The 22,270-nt window shown below is 36.2% G+C and overlaps 1 protein-coding gene across 1 annotated transcript; it reads left to right on the top strand.

The window, feature by feature from the left end:
- The first annotated feature begins 11,238 nt into the window (after positions 1–11,238).
- Positions 11,239–17,521, top strand: LOC140243243 (S-acyl fatty acid synthase thioesterase, medium chain-like). The gene is made up of 6 exons (XM_072322914.1): positions 11,239–11,371; positions 12,049–12,187; positions 13,269–13,368; positions 14,317–14,489; positions 15,637–15,719; positions 17,094–17,521. The coding sequence occupies exons 1-6, from the start codon at positions 11,242–11,244 to the stop codon at positions 17,216–17,218; spliced, it is 750 nt and encodes a 249-aa protein (XP_072179015.1). The 5' UTR covers positions 11,239–11,241; the 3' UTR covers positions 17,219–17,521.
- Positions 17,522–22,270: the final 4,749 nt, after the last annotated feature.

Genomic DNA, 22,270 nt, shown 5'->3' with positions numbered 1-22,270 from the left:
TCATGCTGTATTCACCAACGGGGAATACAGCATATAATGTGTGCAGAAATAAACCGTTGGTGAATACAGTATGAACTTTGTTCCAGTTTTGTTACTTATATATATATATATATATATATATATATATATATATGTGTGTGTGTGTGTGTGTGTGTGTGTGTGTATACAGTACTCATTTCAAGAGGCGAGATATCGCATCTACCGTGATTGAAGCCATTTACATCGTTTCTGAATATATATTATTTTTACTTTTTTCATACTGAAGATTTTGCAAAGTTTAGACACAGTTTTTGCCCCAGATCGTTGAATTTCAATTCTAAAATACAAAATCTCCCTCGTATGAAAAGTAGATACCCCGTCCTACACTTTCACTTTTACAATAGGCAGCACGTAATTGTACGCGGCGTCATTTTCTGGCGCGAGGGTCTAGTAATTTCGTGGTCGGTATTTCCGTCTTGGCGTTCTCCCCACTCGCTACATAAAATCGCCGCCACTGGTACTCGCAGTGGGCATTTTGCACAAACAAATCACAAATAAAATTTCAGACTTATTCTGACTTCAGACGTTTATTCGAAAATTTCACGATGATCCCATCTAATCTGGAAAATGGACAGAACTAGATACACGTAGTGAACATTTTCAGCTTTTATAGGATATGATAGTAAAGACATTTTGTATAGTTTTTAAAAAGGGAAAAGGTAATACGGCATGAATGCAAAAGGAATTCTACTTCCGTATAGATATCACATTATTTTGACACTTTCTAATCAAAACATCTTTGCTGTGATATATCTTCTTTTTTCGGAATCTATTTGCTATCGTACCTTTTTCTTTCATATTAAGTGATATTCGTGCATGTGATATGCAACGTGTTGCATTACCCAAGCACATCACTGTTCGAGAACAGAAAGACATGAAATTCATGAATCAGTAGTGTATCCATATATTCATACAACACAGTGGTAACATCTTTATAAGAATATCAGTTATGTACTTACGTCAGTTGATATTACATCAGTACCTTGGGTAACAATGTCGTTACTTCTGCGGTGGTCATCAGCAATTGAAGTGGGCCTATGTCAGCATGTTGTATGTGAGCTAAAACGACCCATGCAAAAGACCCTCAAAGTGGACGAACTGAGGGGGTATAGAAACAGTACATAATGAACAGGCCCCAAAAGCGTAACTATATGAACAGTCACTCTCTCTAACTTTTATATCACTCTCTCTCTCTCTCTCTCTCTCTCCCTCTCCCTCTCTGCGTGCACGGAGAGCGTTTCAAATATTTGCCAATATCCGCTCAGCAGCAAGGGGTGATTGTGAAATATGTCACGTGTACAACATGCACACTCATTTCACGGCTTAATACTTTTAAAGGGAAAAGGTTTTCCCCAATGAACACATTTACATGAGGAAATGCAAAAACATGTGTGAAAGACGAAGTGAAATTCCTATTGTGTGTTAAATCAAAATCACATATTTCACCAACTTATTTTGTTACAAAGATATGTTAAGTCAAGTATCGTTTTCCGTGCCTTTCAGAGAGCTATGTAGTTCAAGTGCTATTTCTGCGTCATGTGGATATTGAACGGAGTGAATTTTGTGACATTCTGTTTATATTTTCTAAATATCATTTTTGCTCTACAGTAACATATATTTCATACACTTAGCAAAAAAAAAAAAAAGAAAGAAAGTAAACACTTTATCAAGTGCATATTTCTCATAGAAAATTTGGCTTAATATTAATGGTTTATATACCATGTTAAATGTAATCTAATTGGTTATCAACCTGGTAGGTTAAGAAAAAGGTCAAACTTTACGCTTCAGTAAACACATTCGTTTTTCTCTTCCAAAGCACAAAAGTAAAAATTGCAAAAATGGACAAGTTGTCATTCATGCGTATGTGCTCTTCCATGTAGCAATGTCAACGAAAGACAATTCAAAACAATAAAAATTACAAATTAAGTTTAAAAATCACCCTATGATCTCTTTAATGGTTTTGTAGCTTGCAAAAATAAAGAAAGGCGAAAAAAATAATAGAGAAAATGAAGAATCTTCTTTCAAATCCAAATTCGATTGGCATGAAAGAGGGAAAATCAACAAAAATGGTAGGAATTTCAAATGTTATTTCAAATTAAGAACTTTGAAAATGGTATTTGGTTCTTGAAGTTGTCTCATGAATTTTTAAATTCCTAAATCAAAAGAATGAAATAAAGAAAGTCTCCATTTGTACACCATTACGGCTTACTCCTTGTGTCATTTAAAGTTAGATTCGACAGAAAACTCTTATTTCCCCCCTTTAGCTTGTTTAGCTTCCCACTTTGTTAGGTGTTTGAGGATAATCATAAAGAGATACAAGGGGATGAAAACGTATTTTTGCCATTTCATTAATGTCTGTGATTGTGTTAAATTGCTCTTTTCTTCTCATTGCTATCTTGAAGGGCGTTTGCAAATGAACAACAAAATGTCAATTTGTGCAATTTTTACTTTTGTGTCTTGAAGGACAAAAGTCAATGTGTTCACCCATGCATGAAATTTCCTTTGTGTTAATCTACCAGGTTGATAGCCAACAAATAATCTTTGATATAGTATATGACACAACGATTTTGTTCAAAATCTTCTATGAAAAATATGTGCTGGAAAAAGTGTTTACTTTATTTCTTCTTCTGAGTGTAAATACATATTTTTCAGTCCATAACCCTTTTTTTTTTTCAATGAGAAGTCTACGTTTTTCCAGGGTCAACAAAAAAATTGTGAGTGTGTACATTGGTTTTTACATTCTGTGGCAAAAAAATAAAAGTAAAGAGTATTAGTTGGAAAATACTTTCTTCAGTGTCTTGAATCTGTGTCGTGCACCGATGTGACACAAAATATGAATAAAAGTTCCATACTAGAAACACAATTAGTCATAATTATGTGAATGAATGAATACAATGCTACATATTGTATTTTCTCATTTCAAAACAACGAAATTGTATCTCTATTTATGTAGCATGTAACTTTCAACTAACGACTGGGTGGAAATGAAAGCGTCGTGTCTCGGAATTAATTCATTTTTATTCTCTTTTCTTAAGTAATTCTTTTTATTCTTAAAGGGGATGGCTAGTAACTTATCAGTGGGAATCATGTTTTAATTCTTGTGAGATTCATTTAAGAGTACATTATACATCTATAGTTGTGAGAAAATTATTTGCTTTAGAACGGTCTCATATTCAAGTAATGTACAGTTAAATGCCCCGTCACTGTACAGGCATGCTTACCTGGAACATTAAACTGCACATTACTTGAATATGAGACCATTCTGAAGTAAACAATTTTCACACAACAATAGATATATAATGTACTCTGAAATGAATCCTACAAGGATTGGAACAATAATCCCCCAGCATTCCCACTGATTCCCACTGATCAGTTACTAGCCATCCCCTTTAAGTAAAATATCTTTGCGACGGTTTCACCTTTTTTTCTTCTTTTTAAAAATGACAAGAACGCGACAATCTGACTGAAACGAATAACAACAAGCCTAAAATATCAGTTAAAATGAGAAATGAATAGTGTTGACTAAATTTGCTTAAATTGTTTTTAAGGGTGACCGAAGTAAAGTGATCGAAGTAAAGTAAGACTCAATTTTTCACATTCATTTTAGTAAAAAGACTCTAATCAAACAAACAGAATGGCACATACTTTCATAGAACAGGCATAAAGCAAGAAAAATCATGGAACAATAATAAAGTGTCGAATCCTTTCACGAATCAGTTGTAATCAATACTGACCACGCATGATACAAAGAAGGTGACATTAATGTGGAAAATAATAGACAAATCATGATTTTGATTAATACTTCGATAATGGCAACCCATCCTCGCTGTAATCAATGACAAAAATCCCTGCTAAATGTTTGCTTTGATTGTTTGATACAAAGATGCACCGTATTCTCACAAATTGTATTGAGGAGAGAGAGAGAGAGAGAGAGGAAAATAGTGTGAAGACTTGTTTGGCGGTCAATTGGAGGTTTGTGAGGGGATATCGTCACCCCACCTAATGTACATGCATGTATATATATATATATATATATATATATATATATATATATATATATATATAGGCGTACCTGTGTTTTGGTGCCTTGTCTGCTACCGGCGGTTTCACGCTGTCGCGATCCTCAGGCAGACTGACAAAGTGGTGTGTTTCTGTGCTCATGTGGCGCGGTGGATCGGTTTGACGCATGGGTGATTTTTCTTTTTCGGTGTCTGCATTTGGATATGAGCTCGGACCTTTTATTGAGTGCGTCCTCAAACTACATATTCCCAACGGATATATACCAAACGGATATATATATATATATATAAATATATATATATATATATATATATATATATATATATATATATATATGTGTGTGTAGTGTGTGTGTGTGTATAATGTTATCAATGTATGATTGTGTCTCGTGTCATTGTTTTGTAAAAAACCTGTAAATGCGTACATGAAATTCGAAATCCATAGCTCTTCTTCATTATGATAAATTCTGATAAAACTTCGAATTTGAATATGAAGTAGAGGTCTTCCTCTAGCGCGTTAGCATGGAAACTTCAGATATTGTATGTACAAACTATGGACTTCTCATTTTTTTTTCTTTCGCTTTTCTTCTCACTAGAACTACAACCTGTAAGTAGGGACTATCGAGCAAACAAACAAACAAACAAACAAATAAACATATAAACAAACAGCACGTTCTTCATATATCAGCGGACAACAGATATATTCCAGCAAGGATAAGAAGTTTGGTCAGAGCACCAAAAACAGAAACAACAAATACAAAGTCTATTAGGTTGTTACATTGATAGCTTACTTTAGAAGTGGTACTCTCTGCCTGTAAATTTTCTAACTTGTGAGTAAACGTACCGTCATGTATTGTTCATATTCAGTACCTGTTTATCTTCCAAATTCGTATATATTCAGTGTTTGTAATATCAAGAGGAAATAAAAAAAAAAACAAATGTTCAATGAGTATTGCTGTATTGAATCATCTCCCTGACACTATTAATAAAATCACTCTATACCTAATATAAGAAGACATTAATATCCATTGGTTAACAAGTAAGTAATCATAGCAAACTTGCAGCATACAAGAATACAATCCAAAGATTGTTAGACACAGTATGCATTGAAAACTGTTCTATATGAAAATGTTCGAGTCTTGTAAGGAATATAAAGTCAAGGTGATATAAAAGTACTTTGTCAATCGAACCATCCCTGTGTTCGCTGTCAAAAAAAAAAAAAAGAGAAACTCATTTACATGTAATTTATACCAAGTATTAGGAAGACGATACCATTAAAAAAAACAGAGTCTCTTTCTCTAGCTTACATTACCTCATTCAGTGAGTGGATGTCATTGATGCTATGTGATTAGTAGCATCATTTAATGCTACAAATAATGAGGTTGTCGTTTTGTTTTAATAACATCATAATGTTCTACACTTTTATTTAAACACAGAATCAAATATTCATCATCTTTGATCTCACGATCTCCCGAAAATTATGAGGTGATGACATCATCAGCTCACTCGTTTGTGTAGTTATATCTTCTGCTCGTGAACTGCACTGCCAGAAAACAAAACAACCCCCCACAAACTAGCAAATCTTTGAATTTATAACTCCCTTTTAAATCGACCTGATCAAATTTTCAGTATTTTCTGTTCGTGCATGTAATATTTAATTGTTCACTTTTTCAGTCTAAACTTTTAACAGGTCCAGAATTCCCCTCCATGCGTAGGACAGAACAGCGAGGATAGAATTATGTTTTCCCAAGGATTTTGCAACTGTCAACAGAGGACTCTAACCAGGGGCATCAGTATTGAGAGCTCATGGTCATATCCACTGAGCTACACCGGTTACTCCCGGACTCTTTGACGCGGTATTGTCAGGACAAGCTCTGTGACAGTATGGAGGAAGATATCATACGCAACAAAGGACATATCACTTCACGGCTCCATTGGTATAGAAGTTCAATTTTGTGATCAAAGGGCATGTTTGCTTGGTATTAAAGTACAAAAATCAAGAGAGGGCATGTTCAGCTCAGTGAATCATTGAGAAGAATCGCACACCTAATGCAACGTTGTGTAAATTGTAAAAGTCTATGCAGTAAGGCATATTGGGAACGCTAGTGGTACTGCTGTTGAGTAGTTGGCCAATTCTTTTTCTTTTGTACACAGAGTTGCATCAATTTTCATGTGTTGTGCACGCGCGGGGTTCCGTGTTTGTTTCTTTTGTTCACAAATAAGCAGTATGCGATGAGAACACACAAAAACATGTCACTTACAGAATTCCATGGAAAGGTCTCATGATTTTTTTTTCTATAGGGGAAAATGAAAATTGGTGAATTTTTTGGTAAAATCGGAAAGAGAGCTGCTCAGCACCGAGACAACACAGGCTGCTTTACTCTCTAAACTTTACAAGTCTTTTTTTTGTTTTGGAAGAGTTCAAAATATTTCCAACATTTTTTTTTTCTTTACTGATCTGTTCTGATTTTCCTGTTATCACACAAATCAACATCATACCAGGATGGACTTCCCCTTTGCGAAAAAGTTACTTCAGATCAAACGAAAGTGTCACCTACAATGTACGACTTGGTGATTCATCCTTATACGCTTCGTTGCTGACAGAAAATGTCTTTGATTGCTTGATAAATGAAAATCAATATTCCTTTCTCACATCTTTAAGTTCTCAATATGCTCAAAAAATTTACTTTGCATTACATCAATTGAGAATAAGTTTGCTGCCAGAGAATCGCATGAGGTACGCTGATCTTCCAATGAAGACATGAAACCGAGCGGAAATCATGGAAGCTGTATTGATTAACGTCTCGATCCTTGTCGATTCCCATGTCTGCGGGACCGTATTGATGATTCGTTTGGGAACTGGGACTGTTGTTGTTGCTGTTGTCTACTTTTCTCTAACTGATCGAGCAGAAGTCCCAGGAATACCATGCCTTTGTCTCGCTTGACATACAATTCGGCATGGCGCTGAAAGACGGATCGTATGTTGCCACCAGCGAACCTTGTTGTAAAGTCAACGATGCGGAAAATGTAGACCGCCACGTTTCCTACCATGGATGAAAAAATACGAATCGTCCAGAAGATGAGAAGACAAAGCGATGCCAGAAAAGGGTATGGTATCACGGAGAGTAGAACCACCGTCATCAAAAGTGGTAGCAAAGTCGAAATCGACATCGCGTCCAGCCCTCCGGTCGATTTAACATGAGTCAGTGCGACCTGCACGTCCAGGTAGTACTCGTGCAGGGAATGGATGCTGTTTTCAAGTAGACTAAACGTCAATTCCGCGAGAAGCGTTACTGGTAGCCAAACAACAGGGAAGTATAGTCCCACTGGTGGCAGAATGCATCCACCAATCAGGAAAAAGTTCGCCAGAACGTCGACGAATCCATCGCCGCCACTCAAGGTGAAGTCACAGAAGACGTCGAAAAGAGAGTCGAACATGCTCATTTCACTCGCCATTATTTTTTGTTTTGTTTTGATTTTAGATGTTTATCGCATTTCCTGAGAAGATGGTGAGTGCTCCTTATCTGGAGAAAGGAGAATACAATAAATCGAGGAAGAGATGAAGGAAAGAGAGTAATGCCAACATTCCTGACATTCCTGAATTCATGAATCATAATTATGTACTATGTGCATCTTGCGCATTCCCACAGTTACGTAAATATGTTGCTCAGGTGACGAGGAATCTTATAAGCATATCATAGGTGGCTATTTCGTTGTTCTGATGTATTCTATTTGTTTCTCTAACTCTTTTGCTTTACGTTTATTTCCTTCCTTTCATAGTTTCGCTACTAGGTTGTTTAAAAAAACCAACATTTTATAAAGGGACCTATACATTACCAGCTTTGCTCTGTAGTAGGTGCCCCACATTTCATGATTGTAAAATTGTCTTCTCTTGTATTCTTTGTAAATACGACGCTATGTCTAGTCCTACGTTCAATCGATTGTATCATGTTATTTGTGTTTGGGATGTGGAACACTCAAATCAAATCAAACAGGCAAGAATGTAAGAAAGACGAAAGAATACTTGCTGACGGTGATTAGGAATAAGAGGGAAGAGATAAAGACAGTGTAATAGTTCAAAAGCGCAGCGATGAATATTTACATACTGCAGGAATACTGCCAATTTTTTCGTTGTTGTTGTTACTGTTGTTTAGTTGCTGCGTAGGATGTCAATATTTCGTTTCATTCCTTAGGCATTCCTTCATTTCTTGTTACTCACTTTCGTTTGTTTGAATTCAACAAACTGCGAAAAATCATGTGCGCCCATTACTGAAACGAACATGATTGCAAGATAAAGTAAAGGAGAAAAGGGTTGACAGATGTGTAACAATGAAATAACGCAGAACGATAACATACCACTAAATTTCTTTGCTCTTGTCACGCCAGCCAAGTTGAGTCAATGACATGATTGACACGTTGTTAAGTATAATGATATACTTACATCAGTTTATTTGCTGTGTAGTGCAACGTATTAGCCAATGTAGCTGATGAGACGATGATCCGATGGTATCCAACAATCGAAGCCGTAAGTTCTAACTAGTCGTAATCTCATAACAATATCATATCTGCAAAATTGATCTTTGACGTAAGTCGGTAGAGTACTGCCCAACAAAAATCACGCCAATTCCCACCTGTGATCGAGTAATATTATATTACGATTATTAACCACGTTGTCCTTTCCTGTTTGGGTATCACGCTGTGTATATTTGTGTGTGTGCTGTGCGTGTATATTACAGTACAATGTACTTGCCAGAGGGGAATCCCCTCTGAAATTGCCAGACAGTACTGTTTACACTTCTCTCTTAAAAACAGAATAAGAAACCCGAAATGAACAATGAGTCTCTCCCGCTCGTTTCATCTGCCATGGTGGGTAACCGTTGCGTGTCGTGCATTATATGATGCTCTATATATACGCACTGGACCCATCATGCCCCTGGTAGCATCGGTAGTGCTCTGGGTATTACTGTCTTGTCAAATATGTGGTTTACGTATAAGGACCACGAGCGCTAGAAGTAGAACACGTAGAAATACACTTTTTTTTTGTGTACATTCTCCATTATGGAGTGGTATTTAACATTGTCTCAACCTTCCCCTATGACGCCACTTCTTCTTGCTTTTTGACTCCAAGTCAAATAAATGATTTGCTTACCTTTCATGTGCAAAATCAGCCATGAATTCTGATGAACCATGACGTGTATATTTCCAAAATCGATCATAGTTGAGTACTTGTATCATGTAGAAACAATAAAATGAAATGAAAATAAATATTTTGTATATAAACATTGCCGGATGCATACGGCATACGTAACACACTACTCACGGGCAACTCCGATTACGCGCATGAGCATGTTTCGCTGAAATTAGTCAACATGCCGAATTTATAAGGTTATGATGGCTTTTAACACTCCCATTGACGGATCGATTCTTGAGTTCCTGGAGATTCTCATGATTGTTGTTATTTGTTGTTGGGGGTGTTTTTTTTTTCTCTCACAGAGGGAAATGGAAATAAAAAAACAAACAAACAAACGAACAAACAAACTAAAAAATAAAAAGAAAACAAAGAAAAAACTAACAGAATAACGCTTTCTTTCCTTGTAATGTTCATAGATCAAGTATTTGAGGCCAAAGGTCATGTAAAAGCTCTCTGCTCTTAATAGGTAGCTCATGCAGCGATCCTATTTGTATGTGTACACATGATTCATGACACCCCATTGTCCAATGTGCGTGTATGTCCACATCCGTACCATGAGGCCCATTTCCGTATCTGTATATCTTTCTCTCTTCCGTTTGCGTGTGCGTATACGCGTGCGGTAGGCCTATATGTGAAGGCCTATATGTGTGCGTGAGGGTGTGTGTGTGCGTGTCCGCGTGTGTGTATTTGTGTGAGGGTGTGTGTGTGTGTGTTCATGATAGCATTATTATTTGTGTCTTCCACATTCCTTCATAATGTCACGCCAAAGCTCAACCATCGACTTCCGATTCCATTCCTGCATTGAACGAGAGTGTGGATGGGACGGTACCAGCACAATTAGCCCAGTAGGTCTACTTATGGGTCCACTTGAATCTTGCAGTCAGGAATGTGATCAACACGCATGATGATATACCTGCACTTTTCCATTCTTATAATCGACTAGGCCGATAGAGACCATGTTAAAAACTTCCCAGAGATTTGAATGTACTACTCTGTCTACATTAATCACAAGCAGACGGAAAACACTAAACACTGTCTATTGGAGGGAGACATAATATCATACGCGTGAATCTGCCAAATGCTAGTTGTTACCTCACCCATTACTGTATGCGAGTACCTCGGGAACCGGTTTGTTCTTGTTTTGTTACAGGCGGTAATCGGTTGTCTGCAAACACGTTTCGCAAGCTCGGTGAGCAAAGATTCTCAATGTCGGTGTTTCACGTAATTATGAATTGCCATTCTTTTTTTTTTCTTTTTTTTTTCCGAGCAGTGCACATACCGTGACCAGACAGGAATATAAAGACTTATCTCACTTGCTCGGTATATTTCCCCTGAACAATAATCCACGTTGTTGGTCTTCTTTTCAACAGGAAATTGAATTTATTACGGATAAGCGTTAATTTCTTCAAACTTTTATCATTTCTCAATATCATACACCTCTTTATTTAATCATTGAATAATTTTCTTAATTCAATTTATTCATTCATAATAATTGCATGTGGTATGCATTTTAAATATATTCATATATTAACTGTGGTGTACGTAGTATGTAAAGGCCTATGTAGGTGTATGCATGTGTGTATGCGAGGGTATGCATGCACGCATCTATCTGACATGCAAGGCAGACTGAACAGAGACTGAAATTATATCAAACCTTCCGTACTATATACTTCCCTGAATCTCCCATGGTATGTATAATTTCTTTTATATTCCTTGAAAGTTTCGCACGGACCTGCGGAAGAACAGCCTTCGGGCTGAAGTAAGTGCCGTGCATAAATAAATGAATGAAATGAAATGAAATGAAAACGATATTACTTTCAGATCTGTTTGTCCTCTTTAGACCCGTAATGATTGCATTCTTGTTGGATGCATATTAAGGATCGCATAATGGAGAAATATGAGTAGAATGGTTACGAACGCAATGAAACTTTAATGAAATGAGCTGTTTTCTTGCCGTTGTGTAGTGCGATTTCTAGCGACATCCTGACAGCAATGGATAAACTCACTAACTGCAGATCTAAGCGGGACGCTGCCCGGTACAACGTGTTCTGTTTCCCGTGGGCCGGTGGCGGCTCTGGTTACTATGCCAGCTTGTATAAATACCTACCTGATCGTATTGAAGGTAAGCCCCGAACTTTGGATACAGAATAAATCAATGAATATATTGATCGATCATTATTAGCTTCATGCTGTCTGAGATTTCAATGTTATATCTCAGCAGTGGTTCTCAGTGGTTTAAGGTAAATTGACTTCCAGAAAACGTATTCCAGAAAAAAAGGAAAGCTTTCATAAAATGGTCTTATATCAAAGTCGCATGCGTTCTATAGTAACTGACCTCGTAGGCATCGGTTATGAGAAACTAACTACTTAGAATTAAGTATTAGGCGATAGAAATCTTAAAACTTTTTTTTTTAAGTGAGATTAAAATAGTTCCTTAACTTGTCTTAGTAGACTGAAGTTAATGAAGGAGATTACAGCTATGGTAGGATAATGTTAAGCTGGAGACCCTGTAAAATGGAGAATGTTTGCGTGTATATTAATATCGCGAATTTCGCGAGCGCCAAGATTCGCGATATTAAAATGCACGCGAAAGTTCTTGTCTACATTTTATGCATTGAACGCCAGTGGCAATTTGAGAAAATTTTAATGCCACGAAAAAGGCTGTCGGCTCCAATTCGCGAAAATTTCATGCCGCGAATATATCATGTTTTACAGTATATGTACCCAATAGTGACAACAGGTGCAGTGTGATAATGCCTGAAATCGCCGTTCTCAATCTTCTTGTCTTGGTAACCCAAGTTCACGGAATACGCCTGCCTGGTCGTGAATCACGTCTCAAGGAACCGCTGTACAGGAATCTCTCCACAATGGTCAAAGATATTGCCACCACTCTCCTACCGAAACTCAGAGAAAAACCGTTTCTCTTCTTTGGGCACAGGTAAGAGAACGTGAATGTTTGTCTACAATAGATACCATTGATGTCATCGTCACTTTAACTATACATCTATCAGCAGATATGCAAACAATGACCAGAATTGATTAACCTTTTTTTTTTTCTTTCAATATCATGAATATGACTTCAATGCAACTTTTACGTGACAAAAGCACACTTATTATGTGAATACATCACTGTAACTCATGAGTATAATGTGCATATTATGTATGTGTCTATAGGTACATAAGTGTGTCGAGTTGATCTGGCAAGACTAGTATCGGGAGGTTTTTATGATCTCCTCCCCTTCCCTTCTCTCTCTCTCTCTCTCTCTCCCTCTCTCACCATTATTTCACGAGCATCATGCTGGATCCTCTCGGTTTTTCTTTATTATAATGTTATTCGTTATCGGTTGCCAAACAGTCAAGCTCTGTGCTTATTCTTGGCAATCGTTCTGTATGCAATTTAAGATATAACTCATGTAATCATATTCCAGATGTATTGTAAAATTGATAAAAATGATTATATTGTTGAAAATATTCGTACTACTGTTATTTTGTACAATCTGAATGAAATTGCAGAAAATTGATATATTGGAAAAAATGGCATTCAGAGAATAAATCAAATCAAATCAAACATTAAAGAAATATACCCCAACGGAAGCCATTTTGAAGAACAGGTCAAGATGTCTGTCAGAAATCAATCTCAGGAATTTACCCCTCCCCCCCAAAAATGCCCGTGTATTTTTAAAACAACTTTCTGAAACATGTATTACCTTCAAGTTTGTTCCACGAACCAAAAAAGTTAAGCGATTTCATGACAGAAACACTGATCTCTTGAGTAAATTCTTACTATAGAGACCATGCAAGATGGCGCTGTTGCGTTTTAGTCATGGCAAAACTGAATATCCCTCGTCATGTTTCTGAGAATTTCTCTACAACTCGCTATTCTATTTGCCTCCCCATTTGATCGGGACAGTTTCCACGTAATACTTCTCCCTAGCACATGATATCTAATATGTATCATAATTATTGATAATAATTTTGGTGACATGCGAATTTCATTTTTTTATTGGTCTATCATGCAGTTTTGGCGCCATCGTCTGTTACGAGGTGACCCGTTTCCTGGTGACCAATCATAATTTGCAGCCCGAACACGTCATAGTGTCAGGAACTTTCGGACCCTACGTGAGTAACTTTGCTTCCAGGCATAATGTGTGTGTGTGTGTGTGTGTGTGTGTGTGTGTCTATGAATAACGTCATTGTACTCTTAGTTGTGGGTAAATAACAACAACAACAAAACAAATCAGGCAACACCAACAGAAATTAGCAAGTCAACTTTCTCTTTAAAAAAATGGACACATTACTCCCTTGTTAGTTCCTCAGTTGCATGAAGGATAGCTGTGTAAAATGGGGTGAAAATGTAAATCTTTTTACCCTCACATAATGTTCTCTCTCTCTCTTAATATATATATATATATATGTATATATATATATATATATATATATATATATATATATATATATATATATACATATAAACCTCAATTGACTTTTCATACAATCATGAGGCATTGTCTCATTGTCTCGGAAGATGGTTGATTTTGTGACCAGGTGACCGAAAACTATATCATGCTTATTATCCGGCCTTGTGTGAAATTTTATTTCATGAACGTTACGTAGACGAGGAAAAGTTTATATCACAACCAAGTCTAGATTGACCTGATTTTTTGTTTGATGTACACGATTCTGCCTAGACACATCGCTCACGTGTACTTCATATCGCTTGATCGCATCACCACACTGACTACTAGTAACTTGCATTTGGAGAAACACAACAACAAATAAAACAATTAGCCTTTCTAATCGTCACGTGTAGGAAAATTGCATTGTAAGAGTGTAAATGCTGCTTACAACACTCCATTACCTCAGAAGCCTTTCGACGACCAATAATTGTTGTCTTGCAACATCGTAAGTAACGAGATAATATCAGTAAAACACCTTCCATTGTGTTGCCAGTTCCATCGTAGGCTTTCATCTGTCTCATTTATCATATATCAGTTGTTGTATAATTATGTAATCGGTGTATGAGGCCCGTGTTCGTGGTTATTTTTTTTTTTTTCATTTCATGTGCAGTCTGAACTTCGACGGCAGCATCGGATTGGCTGGACAAGGATGACAGACGCGCAGTTCGTCGCTAAGCTACGGCAACTCGGCGGCACGCCCCCTGACGTGTTGGCCAACGAGAGCCTGATGAAGCTCTTTCTCCCCTGCTTGAGGGCGGATCTTGAAATAGCCGAGCAATACGAGTAAGCGCCTGTAGATATATATTTCTACATGTATGTATTCATGTATATACCTATCTATGTAATACATACAAAGGATACATATATATATATATATATATATATATATATATATATATATATATATATATATATATATATATATATATATATATATATGTGTGACGGAAATATATGTATATATCATATATATATATATATATATATATATATATATATATATATATATATATATATTGAGTAGGTTGTCCACGTGTTGGCAAGATAAAAAGATAAAAAACAAATCTGGAACAAAGTTCATGCTGTATTCACCAACGGTTTATTTCTGTACACAAATTTTTCGAGCGACTCACTCTTTCCCAAGTGTTGATACTGAGAGAACAAAAACATTTTTTTTTTTTGTTATTGTTCTCTAAGTATCAACACTTGAGAAAGAGCGAGTCACTCGAATATTTGTGTACAGAAATAAACCTTTGGTGAATACAGCATGAAGTTTGATCCAGTTTTGTTCTATATATATATATATATATATATATATATAACTTCACACGTCAGACCAGAAAAGTATAATTCTATTTATGCTAATCTTTGAATAAAATGATGGTAACAAAGATGTAGGCCTTTGATACCTCTATGAAAAATTATTTGTGTTTAAACATGCTTCCATCTCATGAGAATGGATTAAAGTTGAAATATGTATTAAATGAAACGAGTAAAAGTTGATTTTGAATTTGAAAGAGTAAAGGAACATTAAAAGTAATGTTAAAGACGAGTGAAGATGGACAAAATGTACACAGAAAGAAAGTTTGAAATTAAAAAAAGATAGATAGACAGATAGATAGATAGATAAAAAGGACGGTGGTTAACAGACAGACGTACAAACAGAAACGACGAAATGAATTGATGCATAAAGCAAAGGGTTTCGTAACTGAGCACGATGTTGAGACAGCATATCTAATTATGTGTTTGTAGGTCTATATAAGTAGGCCCTACATGTACTCGTATTATACAGATCTTTTGATCACTTTTTGTCTCGATAAAAATTCGCCTGTAAAAGATGACGAAAAGAACCTTTTCACTTGTAAAAGATGACGAAAAAGAATTTTGATCGCTTTTCTTCATACGCTCCTTTTTCTCTCTTTCTCTCCAGTGAGCCAGCCCCTCCAGAACCCTTCATATCATGCCCTTTGACCTGCTTCAACGGGCGTGAGGATAGGGCACACCCACCAGAAGGTAAGCACAGAGAATTTGAGCGCCACTGACAACAAAGCTGTGAATCAACTTATCAACTTTTTAGTCATGACCGATGATGGCAGCAGAATGAATTCGTTTTGAAAAAAATAAGTGTCGACCCTCCGTCTCCTTTTGCAGGGTTTTTAATTCTCTGACATAAAGTAAGATGATGGGAACAATTATAATACGTTGTATAATACGTTGTAATAAGAATCTGCAGTGGAGGTGGTAACCCCGACAGACGAACACAATCACCTGTATTTCGTGGGAAAGGGGGGGGGGGGAGAAAAGAATATTTGATATGAATTCTTAAAGAGATGGTACAGTTTCAGTTGAGATGGGACTTCGTTTCCAACGTTTTTTTTTATGTTGATTTTCTGAGATGATGATAGGCATGCCACGAAATATGAAAGAGCGTATAGTTTTAAAAGGAATTCAAAGTTTATTTGATGAAAATTGGTGTTTGAAATGACTGAGATATCCCAAACAAAGCGATCCTGATAAAAGGTGGGACCCACCTTCTATTAGGATAGCTATGTTTAATTTGTTTTTGGATATCTCAGCCATTTCAAAGCCGATTTTCATCAAATAAAGTTTGAATTCCTCTCAGAAATGTATGCTTTTTAATATTTTAGTGGAAAAATTGAGCAAAGAAAACGGGATTCATCCCGATGGATTCCATTTTCTTTGCTCAATTTTTCCACTAATAAATTATGTTAATTTCTGGTCAATTTCCTTCTGTTTGCGTCTGTTACATACTTTTTAATATTTCATAAAGTGGTTTCTAAGTATCATTTAAGAAGTCAAAGGCTGAAACCTCACCTCAACCATACTATCCCTCTAATTTCTATGCTATCAGTTTTTTCACCACAGATGGTGATGTTTACATTTTCGATGAGAACATACAGTAATCGTCGCATTGCACGTCAGCTCTCGTAAACTTTTGCTCTTTTAAAGGGTCCGTGAGCTTCACCAGTCCCTAAGGTCGTACCATTTATTTGTCACCTTACGTAATTACACGTGGTTGACATCAATAAAGCTGTTTATGGAAACATCTGAAATTGAAAATCCTTCACTTTTGTAACTTACGACAGGATTTGAAGAAACTTTAGAAATTCAATTTGTTAATTATTTCTTAAAGGAACTATTTGTTTTGCTTGTTCTTAAAGGAACCATGCGATGCAAATGCATGTTGATTTGTAAGGACTCATAACACACTGATCATCACTTTTCTATGACGGGGATTGTGAACAAGTGAACGCGCATTTGTATTATCTTATAGTTCCTTTAAAGACCACCTGAACATTTAATGGAAATGCACTCTAACGAATTACTTTTTGAATCTCTCCAATATATGGCAATTTTTAATGACAGGCTGGTCAGAGGCAACAAGCAGCTCCGTCTTCCACGCCGAGCTTCTCCCGGGCGGACACTTCTTCCTCTTGCAGGAGAGCAACACGCGGAGAATATGTGACTACATTGCTGAAGTCCTGCCGTAATAAACTATGATGATCCCTAAAGAATACAAGCTATTTCACGTACAACCTACCAGATTTGCAGCACCAAGTATACTGCGCATTATAAAGAAGAGAATGCACGCAAAACCCGCGTATGATGTCGATTTAGAGGAAACCAAAACACAAAGAGAAATGTGGATTGAGTGTATAAAGCAGCAACATTAGTAGAACACATCAGTGAAAGTTTGAGGAAAATCGGACAATCAATGCAGAAGTAATGAAATTTTAAAGCTTCGGTGTTGGAACCGCTGGATGAAGAGACTACTAGAGGTTCTGACGTCATGTGTGGACAGCATTTTTAAGAAAACATAAAGGAAATTTCACAAAAATTCACTTTTCTAGCGTAATGAAAGAGCACTTGACTAACCGCTTTCAGAAAGCAGGGAGAATAATTGCTACCCTTATCTTATGTCAGTATCAAGTTGATGGGATGTGTAATTTTATGAAATATGAATTTTTGTGCAATTCCCTTATGTGGAAAACAGGAATCTTTTCTAACCTTATAACTGATTCAATATTTCTTACAAAAATGTCAAACCATCAGCATATAACAATTCTTTGTTTTCTATATCATCAAACGTTTTTTTTTTTTTTTCTGGAACTCCTTGCTCAATTCGTATAGAGTCTGCTCAAAGATCAACACATAGAAAAAGAGGATATGTCAATAGATGATATTCTTGTCTTTCTTTCTTCATGAGATAATCTATAAAACACGACTTATGCATCTATTATGTAACGAAAACTGAATGAAAAACCGAATGAAACAGAATTTAAAAAAAAAGCCCAAAGGATCTTGATAGATTCTGTTAAATGCATATTTGCATTGCGTAGGTGAACACTACTTTCATCATTCTCCACTTGATTTTAATAGTACTGTTTAGAGACTGAACAGAAATCTCATGGGCATTACTTTCAGTAGAAAATAACAAGTCATTATTTTCATTTGAAAATGCGGGGAGAAATGTCTATGGTTTGTTGAATTTTTGATGCTAAATCGGGTGCATTATGTATGGAGAAAATATGAAAAGTCTGTATGCTATCTCATTTCGGTCAGCAACAAGGCAATATGAATGAATTCCATTGCAGGGCGACAACCTGACAACCAAGAATACTATTTTCAATGGGAACCTGTGAGTTTTGTTTTCTTTTTTTTTGGTTCAAATTTTCGTGGGAAATATAATCTACTGGAAAGACGAATGATAGTTGTTGATTTTGTGTTTAACGGTATATCTAGTGTATTTTGTATGATTTTCTATATGTGATTGATCTCAGGATCTTTTATAGAAAGTAATTCAAGTAGCCCTATGTCACTAATTCTGTTTATTGCTCGTGTAATCCAGGGATGTTATATACATTTTTATCGTAAATTTACTTTTTGTAATGCTAATGTTTAAATCATGATAAAACGACCCCTATGCGGGTTAGGAGTAGTGTGTGTGTGTGTGTGTTTGTCTGTCACTGCGTGAGTGTGGCTGTTTTTTTTTATGTAGGCACCCTAGACATGTAAGTGTATTCGTTTGTATGTGTATGTGTACGTGTGTGTGTTTTTGTTTGTGGAAAGCGGTGTAGAAAGGTCCCAATCGCCTACCAAGAACCGGAAAAGAAACGAAATCTCATGATCTTTTATGGAAAGTAATTCAAGTACGTATTAATTCTGTAACTGTTTATGTAATCCAGGGATTTTTTATTTTATTTTAACTTTACTTCTTGTGATGGAATGTTTAAAGCATGATAAAAGGACCACCACTCGGGTTAGGAGTATGGGTGTGTGTGTGTGTGTTTGTTAGTGCGTGAGTGTGGTTGTTGTTGTTGTTTTTTTCGTGTATGTAGGAACCCTAGACATGTAAGTGTATTCGTTTGTATGTGTGTGTGTGTGTGTGTGTGTGGGTGTGTGTGTGTGTATGGAAAGCGTTGTAAAAAGGGCACAATCGCCTACCAAGAACTGGAAAAGTAACGAAATAACATTAGTTCATATATGACTTTTTTAAGCAGTCTGAGATTTAAGTGAAATTATAGATTAAAGACAATCACACCGATGGAACAGTGAAAGTTCATTCAAGTTAGGTATTTCCCCTTATATTCTTGTATTTTTTGTAATGATATAAAAGAGTGACAGGTGTAGCAACGAGTAGATTTATGCGAATTAGACGGTAGGTATACAATGTTATCTCTCTTTTTTTTTTTTTCTTCATGGCAGCATATGAGTGAGTCAGTATACATTGAGAGAAAGACTCAGAGCTACGCGAAACAGCAATAATGATAACAACAATAACAACGAGGGCAACAAAGCGACTTCCCGGAAACTGCATAGGAAGTATTTGATTTCCTTTAACTGGAATGAAATCCACATGCTTTTGTTGCAGCAGTTGAAAAAATAGAAATGTCATTGATACCCAAGGAAATAGCATAAAACAAATGCCATGTAAATACGTCAGAGGCATAAATGTCACTGATCTCATGTCACTGGTAAAAAAGTGTTATTTCATTTGTTTACGAGTGTAACATGAGTATTTGCCCATCACTTCAGTGGAAAATATGAAATTATATAAGATAGTAATATAAACCATACAAACAGAATTTAACAATATCTCGATGGAGAAATCTTTTATGTAAACAACTTTAAAATAGTTAATGTCAGTATGCAATATCTGCATGTCACACATACATTAATATACAGATATAGGGTACGCAAGATTTTTTCAAGAACCTCATGTGTGTACAAATTGCATTTACGGCATAGATAATGGAATCATTTTATTAACAAATCGCCCTTAATTTACACTGTCTGCGAACGAAAGGTTTCTCACCTACTTCACAAGATTCTCTTTCTGCCAATCTGAGAAAAAAAAAAACAGTGTTCTGTTGTCTTTGTATATCATCTGAAAAGGTGATACTTCACTCTTTGAACTTCAGATATGCAATCTCAGTACCAGTGGACACATTTTAAAGTAAACTGTCTGCATCCGAAACTATTCTAACTCGATTAATTGCAGAATGACGTTCTTCTCTTCAAGCCGTTTTTTTTTTAAAATAAAGGTTTACTGTTCTGGTGTTGTATTTGTATTATTTTGAACTTTCAAAGAGGTTTCCCTTGAACTGGATTCATTTTTCCTTTTTTAATGGCACAATGAAATTGAGTCACTGTACGTTGGATTGAGAGAAAGAATAAAAATTCACGTAAAACGATATAATAACAACATCAACTAAGTAAACTTCAAGGGATCTTGTTGGATCTTCTTTAGAAGTAACTCTTTCATCAGTCTATCTCGACGCTCCTCATTAAAACGCCAACTAGCGGCTAGTGTTTTAGAACTGGCCTTTATTTTTGGTATTTACATAATGACTATCAAAGACACAAATTAGCAGAAAATGGCTTGTTTTCAAAACATCAGCAATTATCGATTGATATTTTCAACAAAACTGGGGCCAGAATTACATTCACATTACAGTGTACTGTGTTTACACGTAGAGCGAAATTCAACGATATAACAATTTTGTTGCGAGATATGACACAAAAGGGGATTAAACATCCAAACACACGTTCAATACAAGGACGTTTGTTTGTCAGCATGAAATCATTACACGTAAGAACAAAGAAAAATAAATAATCTTCACGACAGAAGTTGGGATGAGGGTAATGCAGTTAAAAAATGATAACATCATGCATTACAAAACGTTAACAAAGACACAATAAAGCTTTGGCACATAAGGCCTATATTCACAATATGATGTCTCTACGTTGAAAAAAAAAACCCACTAAGCAAAGAATATACCTTTGCATTGACACAGTTAAAATCTAAAGTCAACGTCACCTATGCATTTGTACAGTGAAAATTCTATTGTCTACTCTACAGAGAGAAGGGGCTTGCAACATTAACTTTCGTTACAATGTATCATGTTCTGAAAGAGTCTAGCTATCTGGTGTGCGGTGTGTTGGGACAAGTAGTCTAATATCTTGTTCTCGCAAAAGCGCGCGTGAATTCGTAATCTATCAGCAGTTTCAAAAACGAATTGGCGTTCTCATGAAAGCGCACGCATTCGTGATTCATGAAAATCGATTGACAGTGCAACGCTTCGTAGACCGGGGGGGGGGGCATTTCATGAAGTAATTTGGTCAGATATTTTTCTGACAAAATGTTATAAGCTATTGAAATCCTTGCATCTGATTGGCTGAGAGCAAATTTGTCCGACCAACTTGTAGGATGTTGTAGGACAAAACGCTTCATGAAATGCCCCCCCCAGTATGCTTGTTTCTCCGAAAGTACTAAGGCATGGTAAGGCTTCGTCACGTGATGACGTGAGTAATGACTGTACGTACACTGAGAATTCACCAATTTTTCCTAATCACACTAATGTTGTGATGATTACTTAGCACTAATTAAGTATGTCATAATGCCCTGATTAGCCCACAATATGAAGTACAATATAATTCCCTCTTCAGTTATCAAACTTTGCTAAACTAGAGTAAGCGACAGGAGTTGCATAAAAATCAGACGTAAAATCAGGTTATGAACTTTAAAATTGTCAAAAAGTCTTGATTTTCTTATGTCGTGTCCGACTTCAAAGAAAATTCCATCAATACGTTGATACTACTCCACTTATAGAATGGCGACGCATTTCAGATGATAGCCGTTAAATCTGAAAGTAAAAGAATACAAAAGTGATGTTTCCCGTTCACCATCTTATTTCATCGAAAGCCGAGATTCACAATGGATCACTCTGAAAAGTAGTTTGACAATGTTGCATCTGGTTGAAATCAATTTCTGAATAGAAATCAGATCTGTTCTTTGCGTGGCTTAAATTTGCAATCATGTTATGGTTCATATTTTCACGAAGCCGATGTTTACAATTTTCCTGACGAACCCTAGGGGCTTTCACGAATGTCAATTTCCTGTCAGGAAGTACTTGATAATGAAGATGCACACAACTAGGAGAATCAACCAGGCAAAGATACTGATGAGAACCATTAAAAGACGCTTGATTAACTGAAAGAGAAATTGGAAGAAATGTTTGATCATCCGTGCCATGACGGTG

Source organism: Diadema setosum, chromosome 20 (genome assembly GCF_964275005.1).
Source record: "Diadema setosum chromosome 20, eeDiaSeto1, whole genome shotgun sequence".
In the NCBI taxonomy this organism is placed as follows: Eukaryota; Metazoa; Echinodermata; class Echinoidea; order Diadematoida; family Diadematidae; genus Diadema; species Diadema setosum.
This window is presented reverse-complemented; position numbering and strand designations above follow the sequence as displayed.